Source organism: Sycon ciliatum, chromosome 5 (assembly GCF_964019385.1).
Source record: "Sycon ciliatum chromosome 5, ocSycCili1.1, whole genome shotgun sequence".
Classification (NCBI taxonomy): Eukaryota; Metazoa; Porifera; class Calcarea; order Leucosolenida; family Sycettidae; genus Sycon; species Sycon ciliatum.
This window is the reverse complement of record NC_088647.1, coordinates 26,158,890-26,184,520: the sequence shown is the minus strand read 5'-3', so window position 1 is coordinate 26,184,520 and position 25,631 is coordinate 26,158,890. Positions and strand designations below refer to the sequence as shown.

General features: G+C 50.0%; 1 protein-coding gene across 1 annotated transcript in view; it reads right to left on the bottom strand.

The window, feature by feature from the left end:
• Nucleotides 1-224: 224 nt before the first annotated feature.
• The window catches only part of LOC135818186 (uncharacterized), a 42,158-nt gene continuing 16,751 nt past the window's right edge, over nucleotides 225-25,631 (bottom strand). Inside the window, exons 11-14 of the mRNA XM_065331534.1 lie at nucleotides 3,122-3,599; nucleotides 2,193-2,314; nucleotides 986-1,066; nucleotides 225-662 (exon numbers count right to left, since the gene is read on the bottom strand). Of these exons, the coding sequence (XP_065187606.1) occupies nucleotides 554-662; nucleotides 986-1,066; nucleotides 2,193-2,314; nucleotides 3,122-3,599 (790 nt within the window). The 3' untranslated portion in view covers nucleotides 225-553. The remainder of the gene's footprint in view (nucleotides 663-985; nucleotides 1,067-2,192; nucleotides 2,315-3,121; nucleotides 3,600-25,631) is intronic.

Sequence of the window (25,631 nt, the reverse complement as noted above, 5' to 3'; positions counted from 1 at the left end):
AATTGATTTTAGTACAAAAGAGGCCCGTGTACGAAATCGTACGAAAATAAATTCCGTCCGAAAATTTCCTGCTGTACAGTATGCATACAGGGACATAGATTAGTTCAAATTTCAGCTGTGCTTCACTGAGACTGATACGGAGACCACCTGGTAACAGAGACCAGGTTTTGAATGTCCCTTGAGCGGTCGTCTTAGACAGATTTCAGTGTACACTAATAGAGTGCACAGCCGGATCAAGTTCCAAATGCAAAGAACACACATATGCACACATACAGTGCTGACTACTGAAATCAGACACCCTGAGCCCCCTGAGCGGTGCGCTCATATCGCAAAGACCCAACACGGGATGGTAAAACTACGAAACAGAGACCGCTAGAATGTGAACCCACCGCTCGGGGGGTCGGATTTCAGTTTCCAGCACTGTACATGCACACAAATTAAACAATACATGTTCATAGCGACATGCACACGCATGCATGCAGAGACGAACACACAACACGCTCTAGGATAACACGAGAACAGAGTACTGTACTAGCATTCGAGTGAAGTCTGCCTAGTACGTACCAATATCATCATGGATTAAGCTGATTGTGGCAACAGCCGCTGCTTCAACAACAGTCATACCGAATGCATCATGAAGTGACGGGTGAATGTTCAGCAAGCTAAATGCATACACACAACATACAAGATGTGGCAAACAGCAACAACTAGTACCAGAAGGCCAAGGCACAATAGGTAACCATTAAAACAAAACACAAATGTATGAGCAGAGCTACGCTGTCATTGGTCTCTCTCTATCTCTATCTCTCTCTCTCTCTCTCTCTCTCTCTCTCTCTCTCACTCACTCACTCACTCACTCTCAAACACACACCGAGTGTGCCTGACGTGATCTTTGCCTTCTGAAAACGAGCAGTTCTTCAATGATGCCATGCGCGATAACAGCGCAAGTAGAATGAGCTACTATCACACGTCCCTATCATCATACCTTGTCTGAAACGCCTCCATCAGCTTGTTAGTTGAGCTAAACCGTCCCCAGTATTCGACCTGTACTCCTGCCTCAGCTATCCTGCAGGGGAAAATGAGGGAGAATGATGGGGTGAGGGGGGGGGGGGGCAAATACAGCACACACACATAGAGTGCTCTACAGATCGATGCCCTGAGTTCAAGTCAGCATAAATCATTAAGTGCCATCAAGACGGCATAGGAACATGCGAATCAACACGTGCAGAGCACATACCGGTAGACACTGAAAGAGGTAAAAATTGAAGGTAGCCGGAGCATGCAGTGGCGAACTGACAGATCATCATGGACAGGACAGATCAGACTCTTTACAAACGCTTGCAGTTTGCACACAAGCAAGCAAGCACGCACACACACATGCGCGCACACACAGACACACAGACACTTGCACACACACACATGCACTCACTCCCTCACACACATACACACACAATAGATACACTTGTACACACACACACACACACTAGGGATATCAGCGAACGCACTGCGCAGCCCATCTGCGCAGGTCAGCCTGGCCCATCTACGCGCGGCCGACAAGAAAACTCATGAACACTTTCATTTTTTTGCAAAATAAATCGTGCGAAGAAGATGCACGGAATGGCTGAAAACTAGGCTGAGGAGTAGTAGCATCCAGAGACTCTCAAACAAATTCATGGTCCATCGCTTCTGACAATGGCAGCGAAGACATCAGGGAGCTTATTGCAGCAACTCTCTACCCAGCGCGATGCTGGTTACTCACCAGGGCAGGGCGCTTCCATCGCGCAAGAAATGGCCGCGAGCGAGAAATGGAAGTCCGATTTTGGAACGATCCAACCAGGGAAATTCCTTGAAAATTGGCCTGAACACCTCTCATACTGGTGTTTCACGATGTGCAAACTTTCAGAGAAATCGACGGGGGAGAACGTGGTGAGTTCGTGGGTCCTCGAGTATCGCGTATGATTTGAATGGTCGCGGGGACAGAAGAACAGTAATTTTACGACTCCCAGCGGTGCAAACAGACCGCGGCCATGTTTTCTCTGTCGGCCGCGATCACGTTCAAAAAATCGATGACGCAATGCATGCGCAGAGGCCTGCGCAGTGCGTTCGCTGACATCCCTACACACACACACACACTTCATCCGATCTGCCTTGTCATCGATGGTACAGAAGACACAAGGCAGCACAGCACGTACCTGGATTTTACCAAGGATGCGTAGGATTGATCGGCTACAGCCCCACAGAGTCGTAAGGAGATGCTTCTATTGCGGAGAAATGCTGCCATCTCCACCGCTAAGTCAGCAAACAACATGGCATTCTGCAATGAACAAAAGGAGAGAACAATTCTCAAATAAAATAGTGAAGTTTGCTCATGAACCTATTCAAGAGACGTATGACACCAGAAAGCGATGCAGTTTGGCTAGCGTACCCAAGGTCCACTGTCTACATGTTTTGCGTGAGTGCGTGTGTGGTCCATGATAGCTGGGAGTAGACAATACGTACAGGTGACCGTGTAGGTAGCATTATCACCAAACGAGTAGCTACCGAGAGAACTGCCAGCTCAGGGCCCTTTATATGCTCTTTATATTGTGAGAGATCACTTAGCTCAGGGCCCTCGCTACGAGAGATCACTTAACTCAGGGCCCTCGCTATGCTTGTTCTTAACATACCGTATTATCTCTAATATAAGCAGTCTCCAATAATAGCACGTCTCCAATAATAGAACACCTTGGGGCGGCATTCAAAAAATAAAGTGCTCAGTCTCCATTATAAGCACACTGTGTAAATTCATATCTGTACGGGCGAAAAAAACCCTGAAATGTGTGTGTCTGACATGAATTTGGCATGGCAACATGCCTCTGAAAAGAGGTTGAAATACTAATGGAACAGTCTCCAATAAAGGAACGTCTCCATTAATAGCACGGGGCGGAGGTACATTGAAAAGAATAAAGGACCGTGCTTATATTAGAGATAATACGGTAGGTCATCAAAAGAGTACTCAAACAATTAAGTTTTGTCGTCATGACTACTTGTATCATCATTATGAGTTGGCTACAATAATTATTTACAAGACGCTGTATCTTCGGTTTCAAACACAAAACAGCCAGGTGAGGAAAGTGCTTACTTTCTCTGGGGACTGTCGGACGCAGCACGTGACAAAGCGTCGCTGGCGTGACCACGCGGTGCCGGCATTGTCCAGCGCACCTAGAGTCCTACGCCGGTGCGTGCGTCCCACGCGCAGCACGTCGCTGCGTACGGGCGGCCTCAGCACGGACGGAGCGACGAACGTCATGTCCGCCTGCCGTGCCGCCCTGGCACAGTGGCGCATGCAGCCGTCAGGAAACTCAGCGGATAGCTCGACAACGGTCACCCTGGACGGGTCTAAACCAGCGGCCACGCCAGCACCGGGGTTTCCACCCGGGCACGACTGGCATAGGGCGTGCAGGCGGCAAGCATCGTAGCAGGACAGGGCAATGGTTGAGGTGCTGTTCGCCAAGGCGCAGCACTCATGATCCGCGTAGAATCGACGATCGCCATCGGACTGCAGCAGCTCTGTGCTTCGCGAAAACACTCGAAAGTTCAGGAAATACGCTGGCTTGCTTCTGTGAGACAAGAGCGGAAAAGCATAGAGAAAGAGAGAGAAGAGAGAAGAGAGGGAGATAGAGAGAGTCAAAAAAATGAGCGGCATGTTAAAAAATCAATAAATAACTTCTCCCCCGCCCCTGGCAAACACACATGTATGCCGGCCACCATGTCAATCTTTGCCCAGAGCACTAGCCCACCCCCCGGCAAAAATGCCGAAATTTCCTGATGGCCAATAACTGAGTACGAGTCTCGTATACGCCTATACTGTAGACCAATCCAACGCACCTCCACAAATCGTTTAGTCGCTCCAAAGCATGCCAACCAGACCAGTCAACAGCCATCACAATGTCCACACCAAACGCCTCCACCTGCAAACGTAGAATTTAAAAAAGATGAAAGTGAGGGAGGGAGAGGAGAGAGAGAGAGAGAGAGAGAGAGAGAGAGAGAGAGAGAGAGAGAGAGAGAGAGAGAGAGAGAGAGAGAGAGAGAGAGAGAGAGAGAGAGAGAGAGAGAGAGAGAGCACACACACACACACACACACACACACACACACACACACACACACACACACATACACACATACATATACCTCTTATCAGACTAAAACGACCGCTCCTACCCCTCCTGTGATTGGCAGACGATGCAAGCACTAACAGGAAGTCAATGACATGGATGCATCCACACTGAAAAGAAACATCAACAGGACCACGGGCACACACACACGGATACGCACACAGATGCACACAACAGATCCACAAAACGGATGCACACACATATGCACATATGGATGTACATACGTATGTACACAGAGATGCACACACAAATGCACACACGGATGCACATATGGATGCACATATGGATGCACACACGAATGCACACATGCACGCACACACAGATGCACACATACACACACACACGGATGCACACACAGATGTGTGCACACTTGCGCCTGCACACCGTGCACAGAACGTACACAACTGCTGGCCTACCTGACTGTGCAGTGAGGCCATGCCCATGGCAAACTCCTGCCAGGCAGAGTGACGGTCAAGACGCAGCCACTTGCTGACGGGAACCGCAACACTGAGCAAGCTGTGGCTGGTGCCACTGGAGATATTGAATCGTTGTAGGGCATGTTCTGCTGATGATGATGAGGATAATAAGTCTGAAGCGGATGTACTTGGTACAGCGCAAACAACCAGTACCTGCGTTGTGAACAAAAGGAAGATTGTACATGTTTATATATGAGGACAACAAAAGAAGAGTGTACTTCAAAAAACAAAAAGTATATTTTTAAAAGATTTCAGCAGGAGAGTAAGGGTAAACTACACAGTACAGGATGAGCTCAAGATTGTTTAGAAAACTCAACGGGTTCCTGCAATCCTCTGCTTGATTTATCACATGATTTAGGAGCAATACAGCGCCGCTATTTGCTAACTGCAGCCTGCACACGCACACACGCACATGCACACACGCATGTGCGCACGCACGCGCGCGTGCGCGCACACACACACACACAAACAAATACATGTACGCAACCACATCCGCACGTACGCTCGCACACACACACACACACACACACACATGCACACAAGGAAACACGCACATGTACGAATGGAGCAACTAAGACACGTGCAGCAAACATGACAAAGGGTGACACACATACCTCGTAGTCTAGCGCAAGCAACGCATTGACCATCGTCCTGGACAACACTCCATTGCCGCTGAAAATTGGGTCTGCATACTCCAACGTTACGAACAGTACCCGCTGCTTTGCAACAGGCGGCGCAGGGCTTCTCGCTATCCATGGATGCAATAGCAGAAACGCGAGAGATGCTACGGCCACAACCAGCGAACACCAGTTCCGCGACATGCCCTACATGGCACGGTGTCAGTTTCACGTGCTCACACGTACCCGCCGCACGCCGATCAGGCGCTCACCCGGGCGTCACCTGCTCACGGCATACGGCTGCAGCTGAGGAGTGTTAGGGCTGGCATACAGTTGATCAGTGATCCGATCCCCACCTCCAGCAACTCTACACAGACAGCAGGGCATAGCACAGATCACAACACAAAAAAACTGTTTGCCATTTCAAATGGTCACGAGAGTCCACTGATGAAACTCTGGAAAACAACCTTGGTTGCTATGCTCGCTACGTAAGCACGTACTGAAGTACATTGTTTAATTCATTGGTTTTTTTCAACAAATCCTTTTTAACAGAGATTTACTGTCCCTCAAACTCGTTTATCCATAAACCATGTACACCGTACTCGGTCCAGACTCTCCACCACATGCGCTCTCCAGCCAATCTCGTTCACCGTACCAGCAGCCCGACTCCAAGTCGTGGTGGTAGATACTGGAATATATTCCCCTGTCCAGTTGCTTCAATCACAGAGATCTCAGCAGTGAAGGTTGCAGAGTAATGAATGGCTAGAACATCTGACTAGCACTCTCTGTTACTGTAAAAGCCATTATTCTAACGATGCGCATATATGTGACGATTTCCCAAAATTGACTAGTTTACGTGTACCAAAGGTAACGATTCTCACTCATTCTCAGCGCTCAATAGGACAGTATATGTATCGATTTCTGTATAACGATTTCTATTTTAACGACAGATTTCTGCTCGTTAACTCGTTAGAGTTAGCACTTCGTTATATATACGGCTTTTACAGTGTAGAGAGAACCACTGTGACAGTGAAGTAGGGTTATCGCTCACTGGTAGCTAACATGCAGTAAGCGGTGGTAACAGACGGAGAATAAGTGCAAGATCACACTGATTCGCGCAAGGTGCTATGGAGATGGATTGTGCAACACCATCATAGCACACTGAAATAACACACGGAGTGTTGATGAAAGTTTCAGGACCAAGAAGTTCTACCCACTCCGTACTCCACGACCTTTACTGATGGGATCTCTGTGAATGAAGCAACTGTATGGAAGAATTCAGGCCAGTATCTACCACCACTTGGAGTCGGGTTGTTGGTATTGTGAACAAGGTCGGTCAGAGAGTGCATGTTATGGGGAGTTTGGACTAAACGATGAACACGCCGAAAGCTGATACTTACCCTGCTGACCATCATGATATACATGCATACAAATCGGACAATTTCTCGATTTATGTGAAGAGTCGACGAGGAGATAAAAAAATCGTGCTCCGAAGTAATCAATAAAATAAAACGAACACAAATGTGCAAAATACAGTTACGGTGCTAAGGAAGAGTGTGAGTGTTGTGACATGTTCTTTCTGAATGCAGAGATCTGGCTTGTGCTTGAGAATGTAACCATGTGTGTAGATGCATATGATTGTATAGAATGACCGCACATTGTACAGTAAAATCTGTCAAGGCGACCACTCGGATAAGGCGGCCACCTGTCCCAGAAGACCGCTGCAACCAGGCCCAAGGGATGCTATTTCCAGTCAAATGACCCAGGACAAGGCGACCACCTGGTAACAGAGAATTTTGCATTTTGTTCCGAATTTTGAATGTCCCTTGAGCGGTCGTCTTCGCCAGGTTTCACTGCATTATATTGACTGCGATATTGATTTATGGCACACTTAGTTCTTAGAGGCTTTGGCCGATGTTGACAATGTAATATCCTACATACAGCCCACTGTTATATCAGGACAAACCAGACGTTAAATGTTGACTGGCCACATCACCATAGTAACAGTACGGTTACCGGCTACCCACCGTACAGCATTGAACAAAGAACTTGGAATGAGTAGCGTATTTCCGGAGTGTAAGCCGCGCTTTAAGGAGGTTCGCGACGGTTAGCGCCATGTTGGATTTCCGAATTTTTTTCTGAAAAATAATGCCTTTCGGAGTGGAAAAATGGGACGCGATCATGCACAGAAAATAGTTTGACCATGACTTCGCAGTGCTCGAGTCGAGACAAGATTTGAGGAAGAAGCTCAGCCACTAGTGTACTTGCGGCTTTGTTTTGACATTGGCGGTTTTTGGATAGCTCGGTTCTCCTGCCGACGTGTCCTGGAGATGAAGACGCGGGAGAGTAATCCGTCACCCACGACGCGGCCTCTCATTCTGCGTACTGGACGATGCAAGAAGCCGAGGAGGGGGACGCTTCGCAAACTCAAACGATCGATCGAGTTCCTGAAAAACGGAAAGGGCGATCTCCATCACTAACGCCACTGGATTCGACTCCCGCGAAGAGGTCGTTCAGTGCCCCTCTTCACGGTCGACGAATCGTTCATCTCAGGTATCTGGCTGTGGGATTGTCTGCGTGCCAGAATCCTGGATGTGGCAAACCTCTTGCGCTCATTGATTGCGTTGAAGAGAAGAGGTACGACCTGGGCAGCGTACTTGTCATTCCGTGTCAGCAGTGTGGGATGGAGAATTTATATATACAGATAGCCCTGTAATTACTGCTCAACACCCTGGCCCCCGTGCTTCCACAAGCAACACCAAAGCTGCTTTGGGTAAGTGCGTTTTTCAATCTCATAAGATTTACTCATGATATTTGGGAGTCATTGCCACCCTATGGCTATGGAAATGTATGAGCACACTGTATGCGCGGCGGCCGCGAGCGTGTGTGTGTTTGCATAGACCTGCATGTTTGTGCATGTGTGCACCATATGCATGTATGAACATGCACATGCATATGCGCTCATGTGGACGTGCCCTCGCACACATACTATACACACGTGCATGACCGCTCCCAGGGCATGTTGGTGTTACATGTGTATGCGGGCATCTCCACTCATGCACATGAGTGTGCACATGCATGTGGGTGGGTACGCACACGTGCGTGAATGTATGTGTGTGTACGCGCGCGTGTGTTCTATTGCGTGTGAGAGCATGCATGTGTGTGTGTGTGTGCGTGTGCGTGTGTGTGTGTGTGTGTGTGTGTGTGTGTGTGTGTGTGTGTGTGTGTGTGTGTGTGTGTGTGTGTGTGTGTGTGTGTGTGTGTATGTGTGCACGGATGTGTGTGTCGATGGTGTGCATTTTTGTGATTGGTGAACACTCTGATCCCTAAACCGCGATACCGGAGCTCCCTAGCTACAGCCTCAGATTGATTTATAGTTCATCGTTGGGAATGAGTTCGCTGCTCATGATGCTGTTGCGGATGTTGCGGCCCTAGCTGAAATTGTCGAAGCTCGCCCTGATGCCAGTATCCCGGTAGTGTAGCACTCTGTCACTTTTGCATCAGCATGTTCGGCGATGGAGTTTACAGAACATCAGCAAAAGCGGCTGGCCACCCTTCAACCGTTGGTCCAAGCAACGTGCTTCTCTAAATCAGTTGCAGTGCGGGCAGCTGCCAGTGGGATGGTGATGAAGCACTTTGTCTTGTCCTACAAACGAAGTGGTGAGCCAGCCATTTCCAGATTGATGAAGGAGCAAGTCGGAGGTAAGAAGCGGGTGGCAGTCTCAAGGAAGATTATATTAGTGGTGGCTGAACACCTAGCGAAGAACCAACAGCAACCCAACTGTAAGGAACGCCCTGTGGCACAGTGCTTCACTTGTTTGTGCGCACCGTAAAATACCATCATTTTTGCCAGTGTGGGGACACGTTCTAGCTCGCATAGTTGAAGAACAAGAGGACTCAGTGTTGTCTGATTCGTTCCAACATGTCAGCTTTCATTGTAGTTTGATATGGGGCAGTGCTAAGCGCTATCATAGCTACATGTACATGTATCACAACCAAGTGCCAACAGGAGAGTAATCATGGAGAAAAGTACCTATCGATAATGCGTGCACCCAGGGTTTTCCGGCAAATTTACTAGTTCAGCTATTCCATCCTTGTATTGTTCTGAACGCCGAGGGCTCTAGTGAGTTTATGCAACACCTATTAACAGCCAAAAATCCAATAAGTTATGACCAAAGCAGCAGCAGAGAAGTACAAGCAATATAGATACGTGAATTTACCAATTTTAGGCAAATTTTGACAGTTTTTTGGATTTTTCTCCAGAATATGCACGGTGACCCCTATTTTCGCCGCGGTAAACCTGTTCCAACCCACTTATAGAACGTGTTTGAAGTATCCACATATGGGGCAAACTCAAAAATAAGCTGCAAAAAATATTCAAAGTTTCATTTTTTGCGTCTTTTTGTTCTTCTCCAGGAAATGACGACCTGGATCCCATCGTCAACCAAAGTGTACATTTTTCGGTGTTGATATCATCTTAGTCAATACCTCGAACAGTCTGTAAAATTTTATGTCATATTTTCTGTCCTAACTGATGTTATGGTCGATTTCTCATCAATTTTGGGATTTTGTGTTATTTTGTGTCATCAAGGAAAATTGTGTTTTTGGCAAGACCTATTCGGGCAATTGAAAAACTGATGTTACTAAGCGAAAATATAAGGCTGTACCTATTCAAATCTGATGTCAGATTGGGCTAATGTTGAAATTAAATTTTTGGGGCTAACTGTCCCGAACCCCCTTAAACACCGGCAATTCCCCCCCCCCCCCCCCCCAAAATCGCTACGGCTCATACTATGATGGTCAAATTAACGGTGATAAACAGGAAAGATGTCTGTATTTCGTGACAAAAAAATCTGGGTGCAACATATAACTCCGGAAATTATGATAGCTTGGCTGTACACAGCCATGTCGCTGGCATGCGGCCAAGCGTCATGAAATGCAACAACCGTTTCAGTATTCAACTATAGGGAGCGGTGCTAATCGAACGTTGCAGCAGAATTCTCAAACATTGAGCGTGATGGATTTAGAAATATAATTTAGACGGACAGTTCAGAATGTTCAAAATTGTTATCGCCGGCTGTCAATAAATCATGTGCCAAAACTGCATTTCTGAGCACCACTGAAAAGTTTGTGTAGATCACAGAGAGTTGCAATGCATTCTTTTCATTTTCTCAGCCCACCTGTGCATGCACAGGCCAGCGGGACCGTCACCAGAAACGAAAATTGAATAATACACCGTGTGTAACACTGCATGGAAAACCCTTGAGTACAGTCAGCTACTTTTTGGTTTCAACTTTCTCAAACTGGTTCTATCTACGGTGTTTTATAGCGGTATAATATACTTTTTATAGGAACAATACATGTGCGCATACTAGTAGATTCTACGTACCATGAAAGCTGCCCTGATAATCAGATTTACTACAGTCCATTTCAAAACTATAGACGCGTAGGGTTTTTGAAATATTTCAAATTTGGCTGGACCTTTTTGAGAATAGTTTTCGGAATATTGCTCAGGATCGCTCCACAATTACTCTCATATGGTTTCTAAACGATTGGATAACAGACGCCCAATTTGGAAAAAATTATGCACAAAGTGATCACAGATTTTATGTGGTATAGATGCTGGCATAACGGTTTTTGCCTAGGTACGCGTCTATAGTTTTGAAATGGACTGTAGTTACTGATTATCCACTAAAAAGTAACTTACCTGTTGTAGAAAGAGCGCCCGGGCGTTCCCAATTCTCACTGCGACCGTATCGCGATATCGTAGCAAGTAGCCTCGTGTGTCCAAACGGACCAAAGACGTCGACCTCAGTTTGTAAATAATTATTTTCAAAACCAATTTACTTCGGGTTCATTCATATGCTCGTACAGTCTACCAGGGAGTCGTAAAATACCGTATTTTACGACTCCCTGGTCTACACTATATTATATTAGAGAGGTTGCGCACAACGAAAATTCGTACCGCCGTAACGAATATTTTTAACGAAAAAAGCTAACGAATATTCGTAAAGCGTGAGGTTGCGCACAACGCGTGAACGTTTTCGTAGTGGGTCGAGCCGCGCGGGTACGAAGAGTCAAGACAGGGAGTTGTAAAATATCAGCATTTTAGTACTCCAGGTAACGAAAAATATTTTCGTAGATTTGCTCTGTTTCGGTCACGTTTGGACGGATCTTCGGAGCAACTTTCGTTACTCGAACCCGGACGGTCGAAATCTAACGAATTTTCGTTGTGCGCAACCTCTCTATTATTATTATAAAAACGTACATTTTATTCTTTTTTTTCTTCAGCTTTTTTTTTAATTTCGGCCAGCGCGGCTTTTGTACATGTAATGACCATGATGACGCGATATGGAAGAAGGGGAGACAAAACGAAGACAAAACAAAAAGACAACTGTGTTGTTGTTTTTTTATTTGAATTCGCAATACCAAACGGGCAATAAGCCATTATTTTAGTTCTGGAAAGCCTTGAATATGATCACAAAGGGTTCCCCTCCGAAGCAAACGGGTACTGTACAGTCACCTACCTGTGCCTATATATTTGGCATAGTGCATCCATATGTAATTTGACCCCGCTTCCTATTTCACACCTTGGCGTACGCACATGCACCTCGCATGCACCAGCGGTAACTGTTGCGTGCCTGTGCTGTTTACATGCCTACTCTGTTCCCTGCGTTCTCCACTTCTCCTTCTGTCTTCATCAAGTATAGTTTGTAATTCCTACCGGAGTGTGATGGTTGTGTTGGACTGAGAGAGTGCGCATGGGCATTTACCCTTAGTGCTGTTGCAGTAACGCAACACTTGGTGTCAGAACTGGTACCCCGAACCCTCGCCACCGGACCCGCTCGCCATGGCGAAATTCCAGCCCCCTGAAAGCTTCGACTTTTCCGCACCTGAGAATTGGCCCCGCTGGAAAAGCCGATTCACACGCTTCCAGATTGCTACCAAACTCTCTTCCGAATCCGCAGATGTCCAAATCTCCACTCTCATCTACTCTCTGGGCCCAACTGCGGATGATATCTTCCAGCGTGAGTTGTCCTTCGCCCAAGATTCCGACAAGGACGACTTCGATAAAGTGGTCGATGCTTTCGACAAGTACTTTGCACCTGCGGACAATGTTATCCACGAACGGACGCAGTTCGCTCGTCTCCGCCAGCTCCCCGGTGAGTCCGTAGCCACGTTCTCAAGCCGACTCCACTCTGTCGCGGCGAGATGCCGTTTCGACAAGCCGTCAGAACGGATCCGCGATCACCTCGTCGCCCACATGGCTGATTCTGAAGTGAGTAAGGCGATGCAGAAAAAGGACATAGGCTCCCTCACCCTCGCCGATGTTCTCAAGGAGGCCAAGGCAGCTGAGACCCTCGAAATCCAGCTAGCCACTCAACGCTCCGCAGCCACTCAGCCCTCCGTCGCAGCCGCCGTCGCTCGCGGACATCACAAACAATCTCGTGGAACTGGCAGACCGAAGAATGCTCCCGCTGCATCTCGCCAGTCCGCGCCTAGCTACTCGATACGTGGCCCTCCAGCAACCTCTGCTCCGCGCGCTCCCTGCTCCGGCTGTGGCTCATCCAGTGGTCACTCGCGCCGCGAGTGTCCTGCTTGGTCCGTCGAGTGCCGTAAGTGCCAGCGTCGTGGTCACTTTGCCAAAGTGTGTCGTAGCTCTCGTCAAGTGGGCGCGAGTGAGATGTCTGACCATCCGGTGAGTGATTCTGCTAGTGCTAGTGCTAGTGCTAGTTGTTTTATGGGTAGTGCTTCATCCGAGTCACAGGAACCCAGTATCTGTGTTTTGAGTTCAGTATCCATTCCTGACTCAACTGAACCCTGGCTTGTTGAGCTCCCCATCAATGGCCAGTCAGTGTTGTTCAAGCTGGACTCTGGCGCAGACTGCACACTCCTGTCACTGCCGTCCTACAATAGCCTCAGTCCTCAACCTAAGCTCACGCCGATCTCCACTAAGGTCACTGGACCTGACGGCCAACCTCTACCCATACACGGCGCATTTGTTGCTGCCAGCTCCTGGAAGGACCGCAACGTCACGTTCCGTGTTATTGTTGTTGATGGCCCCAGCAACCTCCTGAGCCGCAGTGTGTGCCAGGACCTGAACCTCCTGTCTTGCGATGTATCCGAGGCATCCGCAAGCCCTCCGTCCGCTCCTCCTGCCATTGGTCGCATGTCCGGTCCTGCAGCTACCATCGAGCTGCAAGACAATGCCCAACCATATCACTGCCAGACCGCACGACGAGTCCCCATCCACCTGCAAGCCAAGGTCAAGACCGAACTTGACCGGATGGTCCAGATGGGAGTCATCTCTCCAGTCACCGATCCGACCGACTGGTGTGCGCCCATGGTGCCTGTGCTCAAGAAGAAAGGCTCCGTCCGCATCTGCGTGGATCTCAAACGCCTGAACCAGTCCGTGAAGCGTTCACACTTCACTCTGCCGACCATTGAAGACACACTGGGCAAGCTGTCCGGAGCCAAGGTCTTCTCGTCGCTTGACACGGCGTCTGGGTTCTGGCAAGTGCCACTTGCTGACGACAGTGCATCACTCACTACCTTCATGACACCGTTTGGCCGGTTTCACTTCAACCGTCTACCCTTTGGTATCACCAGTGCGCCAGAGGTTTTCCAGCGTCGCCTACTGGAAATCGTTGGGCACATTCCCAACGTGGTCGTCTTCATGGATGACATCCTCGTGTTCGGTGCCACTCTTGCTGAGCACGATGCTGCCCTCACTGCTGTCCACGCAGCTCTCGCTTCTGCAGGCGTACTCCTCAACCCCGGCAAGAGTCGCCTCCGTATGAAGTCCCTGACGTTCCTGGGTCACCTCATCGGTGCTGACGGTGTCCGCCCAGACCCAGCCAAGGTGTCTGCCATCCAAGCTCTGAAGTCACCGACCAATGTGCCCGAGTTACGCCGTGCTCTGGGTATGTTCACGTTCCTGTCGAAGTTTGTGCCAGATATGGCCAATGTCAGTGCCCTGCTCCGTGCTCTCCTGAAGGCCGACACCGCCTGGCAGTGGGACACCCAGCAAGAAACTGCCTTCTGTCGCCTCAAGGAACTCGCTACTACTGCTCCCTGCTTGGCACTGTTCTCGCCCGACCAGCCCGTCCGTATTAGTGCTGACGCCAGTAGCTACGGACTGGGTGCTGTCCTCCTGCAGCCTGATGGCTCCCGCTGGCGCCCTGTTGCCTATGCGTCCCGCTCTCTATCTCCTACTGAGCAGCGCTATGCCCAGATTGAGAAAGAGTGTCTTGCCATCGTTTGGGCATGCGAGCATTTCCACCACTACATCTACGGCGGTCCTCAGTTCACAGTCGAGACTGACCACAAGCCTCTCGTGCCTCTCATCAACTCCGCTGATCTCGCCCGCTCTCCTCTGCGATGCCAGAGACTCCTGATGCGGCTGATGAGGTACAACCCAACCGCTATCCACGTGCCCGGCAAATCACTCGTCATTGCCGACACCCTATCCCGTGCTCCGCAAGAGTCCTCGCCTACTAGTGATCTTGCTGATGAAGTACAGCTGCATGTGTCTGCCGTCACATCGCATTGCTCCACCGACCCGCTCTTGGTCGACGTTCGGAACGCGACCAACACTGATGCCGACATGTGTCGCCTCCGTGCTCTCATCCTGAACGGGTGGCCAGCCAAGCCCACCTCGGTCCCCGCTAGCCTCCGCCCGTACTTCGCTGTTCGCGATGAGCTCTCAACTGCTGATGGTCTCATATTCCGTGGCCAACGTGTCATCATCCCTGCATCCCAGCGCAACGCCACCCTTGCCAGTGCTCACGAGGGTCACCAAGGCGTTGGTAAGTGTCGTGCTCGTGCGCGCGCTGTGATGTGGTGGCCTGGTATGTCTACGGACATTGAGTCGTATGTGATGTCTTGTGCCACCTGTGCCAAGGCCCGTCCTAACCCAGCCGAGCCGCTCATCTCGTCCGAGTTCCCATCTCTTCCATGGTCAAAGATCGCGTGTGATCTGTGTGCAGCCAAAGGATCCACTTACCTAGTGGTTGTCGACTATTTCTCGCGCTACATCGAAGTCAAACAACTTACCACTACTACGTCTGCCGCTGTGATTGCCTCTCTCCACGCCGTGTTTTCTACCCATGGTATTCCACACACGCTAGTGTCTGACAACGGTCCACAATTTGCTAGTGCCAGCTTCCGTGCATTTGCTGCCGAGCTTGGGTTTGCCCATCGCACGTCAAGTCCTCGCTTCGCCCAAAGCAACGGCGCTGCAGAACGTGCCGTTCAGACAGCCAAGCAGCTCCTTCTGAAGAACGACGACTTGCCTTCCGCTCTCTTGGCCTACCGGTCTACGCCATTGGCCAACGGTTATTCACCGTCACAGCTGTTGTTTGGCCGCCAAATCCGCTCCCGGCTACCAGGACCCCTCCCTGCTCCAGCCTGGCCCGATTTGACCGCCCTTGCCGACAAGGAAGCATCTTCCAGGTCTCGGCAGGCTGATCGCTACAATCAACGCCACCGTGCTCGACTGCTGCCTGTTCTCGCCCCTGGTGCTCCTGTGTATGTCCCCGATATGGACAAAACAGGACACGTCCAGAACCGCCTGTCCGAACGCTCTTACACGATCGACCTCACTCCTGGGTCATCTGTCCGCCGAAATCGTCGCCACGTGCGTGCGTTGCCATCCACGTCAGCCAAACGCCCTGTTCCCTCCAGCTCATCCTCCTCCATTGAGCCCATGTATGAGGTTGAGTATGGTGTTCCTGCTCCTGTGCATGTTGCCCTGCAACCACCAGCTAACTCTACTCTGCCACCGCTTCTGCCTGTGCCGCAGTCTCCTCGAGTTGCTAAGCCTCTGCGACCCGGTCGCAGACCACCATCCAGCCGTGTTCGCCATGCGCCGCAACGCTATGCTGCCAATACCTGAACCCAGTAACACTGTTTACTCCATGTGTTCCAGTTGAACTATGACTGTGTTCTTTTCATGTTTGTTTTTTCTCTCTATCATTCTGAGTAATGCTCACATTGGTACCCGCTCCAGAACTGCTATCGTTCCTTTTCCTCTCTCCTTTGCTCCACACTTTCTCGTGTCCCTCCGTTCGCATTTTTTTTCGGGGGGAGATGTACAGTCACCTACCTGTGCCTATATATTTGGCATAGTGCATCCATATGTAATTTGACCCCGCTTCCTATTTCACACCTTGGCGTACGCACATGCACCTCGCATGCACCAGCGGTAACTGTTGCGTGCCTGTGCTGTTTACATGCCTACTCTGTTCCCTGCGTTCTCCACTTCTCCTTCTGTCTTCATCAAGTATAGTTTGTAATTCCTACCGGAGTGTGATGGTTGTGTTGGACTGAGAGAGTGCGCATGGGCATTTACCCTTAGTGCTGTTGCAGTAACGCAACAGTTACCATCCCACCTGAGCGATTGAACGACTATTTTCACTCGATTGTCACAGATAAGGAAGCGAATTACAAATCCCAATGGGACCTGCTAAATCCGACGACCTTACTACGTTTTCAGCCGTTTATATATATACAGTAGCAGAGGTGAAGCTTCGGATCGGTGACCTCCAAAGCAATAAAGCCCCTGGACCGGACGGCATTCTTCCGTGTCTACTTAAAATATCAAAAGATGTAATTGCTCTATCACTCACTATCTTATTCAACACTTCGCCCTCGTCTGGCCAATTCCCATCCTTGTTTAAAATTGCAAACATTACACCGATTCTGAAGTCAACTCAAGGCCCCCGCGACTGCCCTTCTAACTACCGCCCAGTGTCTTTAACGTCTATCCTAGCCAAGCTCCTGGAGGGGCTTGTGTTTTATCGTATACACGTGTTTTTTAATGATCGTTGCCCATTCCATGTGGACCAGTTTGGCTTTCGGAAGCACCGTTCTACCGGACAGCTTCTCACCAAGGTTACGAACGACTGGCTTGTCTCGCGCGACGCTGGACTGCATACGGCGGTCGTCTGTATTGATTTGAAGAAAGCGTTCGATATGGTGAAGCATCAGCAGCTTCTTCTTGCTCTGGCAAAGTGGCAGCTGTCGGTATTTCGGGACCGGCCCTGGCCTGGTTCTGATCATACCTTAGGCTTTGTGGCAGACAACAGCGGGTGGTTACCCACACTGGAACATCTCCGTTGGTGGCAATCACTAGTGGCGTGCCACAGGGCACCATTCTGGGTCCAGTTCTATTAAATAACATCTATGTACGGAAGCTCCCGTTGACAGCAGAGGCCGTTTCTTGCAAGCTCCCGATGTTCGCTGACGACATGACGTTGTATGCCAGCAGACGTACACAAGCTGAGGCCGTCGCTACCATTACTGATTCGTTATCTGCAATTTTTGTGGATCTAGACGAGCTTGGGCTGCGCATTTTAAAATACAATAAAGACTGTAACTTTGATGATTATTTCTAAGTCTTCTCAACCCCTCTCAACTCCGATCGTTTTTAACCAACAGCCTCTGACTCAAGTGTCTAGCACGAGAATCCTGGGAGTCATTGTAGACAGTGATGTTTCTTGGTCTGGTCACATAGACTTTATCGTTAGGAAGACTTGCACAAAAGTTGGCGCTCTTCGATGGTGTTTTCGGCAACTAAGTTTGAAGGCAACACGGCAGTTTATCCTGTCTGTTATCCTGCCTGACTTACTATACTGCTGCTCTTGCTTTGCAATGAAGCTATCCGCCAAGGACCGACAGCGACTCTCGTCCGTTTATCGTCGTTCTGTACGCGCTGCTTGTGGCTCGAAACCACAAGATTTATTTATTTATGTATTACAGCATCTCATAGCACAGTGAGAACACCGGCCAATACAAAGAGAGAGGGTGTTAGCCAACCACGGCAAGGAAGGGAGAAGGGGAGGAGAAGAAAAAAGGAACCGGCATGGATAAGCAGTGATTGCAACAAAATGAGAAACACAAAATCAAAGTTAAGGTGCGACAAGGCTCTTAAAAAGGCGGAGGGAAGAAAGGTCCTTAGCTTCTTGGGGAAGTACCAGCCACGCAGAGTACGCAGTGAAAAAGGGAGAGTGAAGTAGAAAGGAAGACTTAGGTTTCGGAAGGGAAAGGGAGTTTCTTGTGCTACGGGAAGAGAGAGAGCAGTGCAGCATACACACCACAGAAGATGGGAAAGTGTCTGCCCGCTTGATGATCGATGCGACTGACCTTGAAATCGCCACTGCTCCAAACTTTTGGCCTCGCCCACTGTACGCGAGGGTTTGGCGCCACCGTGAGCGTCCGAAGGGGGACACCTTGTCCGGCTCACACAGTGACACTCTCAGTGATGCTCCAAAGGGGGACACCTTGTCCGGCTCACACAGTGACGCTCTCTCCGAGTCCTCCGACACTCAAGCTCAAAGCTCCAATTAGATCCTTTCGGATCCTGCTGACGAACACATTTGGACTACTGAGTAAACTTGGTGACTTTCACCATGCTGTACACGTTCACCAACCTGACATTGCCATTGTCACAGAGAGCAAGCTAACCCCTGAGAAGGCTACTGATTCCGAACTGTCCTTGCCTGGGTACTACTCCCCACTGCGGAAGGATCGAACAGCTCATGGAGGAGGAGTTGCGGTTTGGGTTAAAGCCAGTCTGGCCCTCCGAGAACTCGATGACATCCAGGTCGGTAATGAGGAGCTAATATGGCTGAGTGTCAGAACTGTGGATAAGAAGTCAGTGGCTGTGTGTGCTGCATATCGCTCTGGCTCCTGCCACGACAATGACATCAGTACCCTTGAAGCCATCAGTGCTGGCATAGACCTGGCCCGTAAATCTTGTCAATATGTGGTATTGGCTAGAGATTTTAACGTACACAACATGGATTGGCTCGGCAGCACCAAGACAACTCATGCAGGTGTGTACACTGAAGACATGTGTGCTTTTCACTGCTTGGAGCAGCACGTGCATGAGCCCACCAGGGGCCTTAACCCACTCGACTTAATAATGACTGACCTACCGGGAGATGCGACCGTCAATACCTTAGCACCTCTGGGAAACTCTGACCATGCCTGTGTCCTAGCTGACTTTCATGTAAGCACAGCAGAGGAACCACCAGTGACCAGAACTGTCTGGCGTTACCAACGCGCAGATTGGGACAGACTCCGCCACTTCTTTAGAACAACAGATTGGCAGTCCACTGTCAGTGATGATCCTGATGCAATGTGTATGCACTTGACCCAGAATATTCTGGAAGGAATGCGCCGATACATACCGTCTAAGCAATTGTGCATGAAACCATCTAACCCCTCTTGGTGGACACCGGAATGCACTGAGGCTGTAGCACAGAAACAAAGAGCATGGAGGAGACTCTGCGCCGACCGATCAAGTGCCCAGCTGCAAGCCCGTTACAATGTCGCCAAGCACTCGGCTAACCATTGCCTGGCAACTGCCAAGCAGGCATTCACAGCAAGCCTGGCACAGAAGTTAGCCTCTGGGTGTATGGCGTCTGGTGAATGGTGGCGAACCATCAAGAAGGCCTCTGGCCACGGAAACAGCCCATCCATACCTACTCTCTGCAGCACCGATGGTACGGAGCACGACACCAACCGCAGCAAAGCAGAGTGCATGGCCGAACACTTCGCCAACAAATGCAGTCTAGGGGCAGACGACCTATCCGCTCCATTTCCTTACGTCCGACCACGTACTGACCGCAACCTCTGCACCGTCCGGTTTCGCGAAACCACAGTCGAGCGAACTCTCCGCCAGCTCAACCCCACCAAAGCCACTGGTCCAGATGGGATACCTGCCCGCGTCTTGAAAGCTTGCTCTGCAGAATTGGCACGGCCGCTTTCAAAACTATTTACCTGCTGTCTTCGCTCCGGTATCCAGCCACAACAGTGGAAGGTTGCAAACGTGGTTCCAGTCCACAAGCGCAAGTCTAAATCGTCGCCATCAAACTATCGACCAGTGTCGTTACTGAGCATCCTCTCCAAGGTCATGGAGACCATAGTCAACAGGGCAATGAGCAACTTCATGGAGACGAATCACGTCCTGTCAGAACGGCAATTTGGATTCCGTCGCGGCCACAGTGCAGCAGACCTGCTGACTGCTCTCCACCACCAGTGGGTGCACACCGCCGGAGATAAAGGAGCTTCTCGAGTGCTGGCCATCGACATTGCTGGAGCATTTGACCGGGTGTCTCACACTGGTGTGTTGCACAAGGCTAGAGTGTATGGCATCTTGGGAGACCTGCATCGGTGGCTCCAAGACTACCTCTGCAACCGCACACTTCAAGTCCTCATCTCCGGCCAGACATCAGCCAGACGCCCAGTTAAGGCTGGGGTGCCACAGGGCAGTATCCTGGGCCCCACCTTATTCTTGGTCTACGTCAACGACCTTGAAGACCACCTCCCAATCGGCTCCAACCTTGCCTCATTCGCCGATGACACAACCCTATACGCCGAAATTGCAACGCTCGCTGCTGTTCCTGACAACGCTAGAGTACTCCAGGCTGCTGTCGACCTAGTATCCAGTTGGGGCTCGGATTGGAAAGTGCAGTTCGAGCCAGCCAAATCTCAGGCCCTTACAATTTCCCACCATCGTCGGGACTGGCCAATACCCCCCATTGTCTTCAATGGAACTCCTGTCGAGGAGCAGCCCTCCATCAAGGTACTCGGCGTCACGTTTGACCATCAGCTAAAATTCAGCCAGCATATCCGAACTGTTGTAGTCCGAGCAACGCAGAGACTTGGAGCCTTGCGCAAGGCATTTCACTTGCTGACTATTCCTGCCCGGCTTCGAGCCTACAAAGCCTTTGTCCGGCCGGTTATGGAGTACTGCCCAATCGTCTGGATGGGGGCAGCTTCTTCCCACTTGAATCGGCTGGACTGGGTGCAGGAGCGTGCCATCAAAGCAATACATCCGCAATGCTGGCTTCCTAGCCTCATAATTCGCCGCACCATCGCTGCCCTCTGCCTCCTGTATAAAGCCCTTTGCGATAATTCTCCCGCTCTTCTCTCGAGAATGGCTCCACCCCCGACACACCAACCCAGGACCACACGCCTCACCCGCCAGGCTGTACGACTGTCCACCGCGCATCCCCATCAGTTACAGAATGTTCTTCCTGCCAATTCCAGGAACAATGTGAGCCGAGCCTTTCCCCACTCCGTCATCCCAATCTGGAACCAGCTGCCTACCTCTATCATTCCCCACCCATTTCACCCAAAGAACATCCAAAAGTTCAAGACAGCAGCTTATCACCATCTCCTCAGAACGAACTGGCACTGGGCCACTCATAGCATACGCGAGTAAGAGGGTACAGTGTCCTACCCTGCTTGGACATACATGTAATCTCTCCTCACGGACAGTCTCCTCTTGAATTTAAAAGTCTAACAGCGTTCACATCAATACTCAACTTATTCTTTTGCTCACTGAGCAATACAATCTTTCCATTTTCTTTCTTCTGTTTTCTTTTTCAATTTAATCCTCCCTACCCAATATCCCTTTGGTGCGTCCATGGAGCTATGAAGCCGAGACCTCTGGTCGGCGGAGCTTAATGGGCCCCACCACCACACTCCATCATTCACCCCAGTGTCTGGAGATATGTGGATTTTGTAGAAAAAAAAAAAAAAAAAAAAAAGAGAACCAGTTGAAGATGACGTCATGCCGCTGTTAGCTAGATTGTCGATTGATCCGTTTGAACATTACCATATTCGTAGCATTGCTAAATTTATCCATGTTAATCATGTCGTTTTCCCTCTCCCAGATCTGACGGACCTTTTCCCTCAAGTTTCAACCGGCCCTAGGACAACAAGAAGCTCTTTTAATGCTGGTTCGGATGTGATATGCAGCGCTATGGGAATGGGTGTGTCCACCCGAATTCTTTTCACAGATGAAGCTGCAGGAAGCCTCAGCCCTTCTTCAATCTTTTAATGCTGCTATTGCAATATCTAAATTCCGGACGACTGACGGTGTCAATTCCTTTTCAAATTGTGCTGCACTGTTCTTTAATGCTTTGCCTGTGGAGTGGCGCACCCAGCACCGCACTACATTTGCTAAGCACCTTCAGACCATGCTAAAAGACGCAGCGTCTTTTCAGTATTTTGATCTTCTTTTCAGCAAACGGCCTCATTGATCTGCATCGCTTGTATTGTATACCTGTGTTTACTGCTTACTGCTTACTCAGTGGCAGTCAGTGCTACTTTATTGTTCCAAGTATCAGTTAAAAAATTAAAATAATTTAAATTGTTCAGTTTAATTTAAACATCTCTTATTATTATTTTTCTCACCCCACACCTAGGCACCGGCGGATTATGCCTGCGAAATCATGGAATTATGCTTTCATGGATTCTCGCATTATGCTCGTAAAATCCTCATATTATCCTCTGGCACGCGGGGATACATATTCACTTTGTTGTGCTTATGGAGCCTCAAAGTTCGGAAAATTGTGCCTTTTTCGTACTTGCAAGTGGCCATAAGTACAACAAAATACAAGAGTATCCCCATACCAAGGTGTCCATGCGTACTAGAGATCAACCTGGAAAAGAGATTACATTACTTCTTCTATTCATTAGTTGACTTCTTTTGCTTTGAAAGAGTTTTTCCTTACCTTTGAACACGTAATGTCAGATTTACCAGGCAGAATCGTCACGCCTCTGCATCCACCCCTTGGCAAATCCGACCATGCAGTGATAGTTGCACATTTTGATGTGGCACCAACCCCAGACCGTCCGACCAAGCGCACAGTATGGCGGTACCAGCAAGCCGACTGGCCCCGCCTACGCGCCTTCCTGCGCGACTCAGACTGGTCCTTCCTTGCTACTGATGACGTTGACACCTCATGTGACAAACTCACCAGGAAAGTCACAGAGGCAATGAAACGATTCATACCATCCAAAGTATTGAAGCAGCGAGCCAGCAACCCAATCTGGTGGTCTCCTGAATGCCAAGCATGTGTTGACAGAAAACAACAGGCGTGGAGGCGCCATCGGGCGTCCCCAGATGATGCTGCACTTCTTTCAATCTTCAAGGAGGCAGCAACTGCCGCAGTCGCCACTCTGCATCGAGTAAAGATGGCCCACATTGCGACAGTAAGGCGCAAGATCAGCGCTGGAGGTCTCTCCAGCCGAGAGTGGTGGACTACGATCAAACGTGCTGGTGGCCATAGCAGCCGTTCCTCGGAGATCCCGACCTTGACCCAGGCCAACAGTGTCGAAGTCAGGCAGAGCGCAGCGAAAGCTGAGGCTTTTGGAAAGTTCTTCTCGTCAAAGTGCAGTTTGGGTACGGATGACTTGCAGGCAGACGCGCTCCCACCAGTTCGTCGCCGCTCAGATGCGCAGCTCCACACAGTGCACTTCCGACCTTGTGCGGTCGAGCGCGAGCTCAGGAAGGTCTCCGCTGCAAAAGCCACAGGACCAGATGGCCTGCCTGGCCGAGTCTTGCAGGAGTGCAGCAAGGAACTTTCAGTCCCTGTGTCGAAACTGTTCGCCAAGTCCTTTCGGGCAGGACGCCAGCCTACCCTATGGAAGACTGCCATGGTTGTACCCGTCCACAAGAAGAAATCGAAATCTGATGTGAGCAACTACAGACCTATCTCACTCCTCCCCATCTTGTCCAAGGTGATGGAGGCTATCGTCAACCGTGCCCTCAGGAAATTCCTTGAGTCAAACAATATCCTCTCCCAGAGCCAGTATGGGTTCCGCAGCAGACTTGGCACCCAGGATATCCTCACCCTATTGAATTCGCAGTGGGGCAGGGTGGCCGCAAGCGGTGGTGCAGTAAGGGTGATCGCAGTGGATGTGGCTGGTGCGTTTGACCGTGTCTCGCACACCGGAGTGCTCCACAAGGCAGAGTGCTATGGCGTAGCTGGTCACCTGCTTGGCTGGCTCCGCGACTACTTGAGCAACCGGAACCTAACCGCAGCTGTTGGTGGGGAGCTATCTCAGCCCTACCCGGTGAGAGCTGGCGTCCTCCAGGGCAGCATCCTGGGACCGACACTGTTCATCCTGTACACAAATGACGCCGAGGACCATCTCCCTCCTGGAATGGACCTCGCAGCATATGCCGATGACACTACGCTCTTCAACTTCATCACCTCAAGAGTGTCCATATCTGGCAGCTCTGCTATCATGCAACAGGGTGTGGATGCACTGTCTCGCTGGGGCGTGGAGTGGAAGATCAAGTTTGAGCCCTCCAAGACCCAAGCCATGACAATCGCACATCATCGCCAGCCTTGGCAGCTCCCGGGAACCACTTTCGACGCTACGCCAGTCAGCGAGGCAGGCCACCTGAAGCTCCTGGGCGTCACCTTTGACTCCCAGCTGACATATGCGCAGCACATCCGCACGATCCGCTCCAGAGCACAGCAACGCCTAGGCTTCCTGCGGAAGGCCTCTGCTATCCTAGAGCCCCCTGGCCGACTCCGAGCCTACAATGGGTTTGTCCGACCTGTGCTGGAGTTGGTTGGTTGGTTGGTATATTTTATTTTACTTCGCCAGAATGAACAGGCATTGCTACCTTCTTGCCTGGACAAGTGGATTGTCCAAGCTCTCACAAAAAGACGAAGAAAGGAAAGAAATATTACATGAGAGTGTGAAGCATGCAATCTTATAAAATAAAAAATAAAATAAAAATTTCCATGAGAGTGTGACGCATGCATGATGAGAGAGGAGAGATAGATATAGATAGAGAGAGAAAGAGAGAGAGAGAGAGAGCGAGAGAGAGAGAGAGAGAGAGAGAGAGAGAGAGAGAGACTGCTTTATTGCCTGGACAAGTGAACTGTCCAAGCTCTTACAAAATGACCAACAACAACAACAGCAACGGCAACAACAACAGCGACAGTGACAACAACAGACCAACAACAACAGCAACGGCAACACCACAGCAGCAGCAACAACAACAAGAGAGAGAGAGAGAGAGAGAGAGAGAGAGAGAGAGAGAGAGAGAGAGAGAGAGAGAGAGAGAGAGAGAGAGAGAGAGAGAGAGAGAGAGAGAGAGAGAGAGGAGTGGAGAGGAGAGAGACGATTTACTACCTGGACAGGGAATTGTACAAGCTGTCACAAAATGACCAACAACAACAACAATAACAACAACAGAGAGAGATAGATAGATAGAGGGAGAGAGAGAGAGAGAGAGAGAGAGAGAGAGAGAGAGAGAGAGAGTGTGTGTGTGTGTCAGAGTACTGTCCCCTGGTCTGGCTTGGTGCGCCACCCTCACACTTGGCCAAGCTAGACCAGATCCAGCGACGAGCCATCCACATCATCGGATCGGGCTCCTGGCTCCCTAGTCTATCTCTGCGGCGAACAGTGGCCTCGCTTGCATACTTGTACAAGCTATTCTGCCTAGATGCGGACAGCCCGCTGAAGAAGATCCTCCCCCCTGGTGCCCAACGTCGACCTCGGGACATACAGCCCACCCGCGTGTCTGCTCAGCCTACGCACCCACACCAGCTATCGACTAACC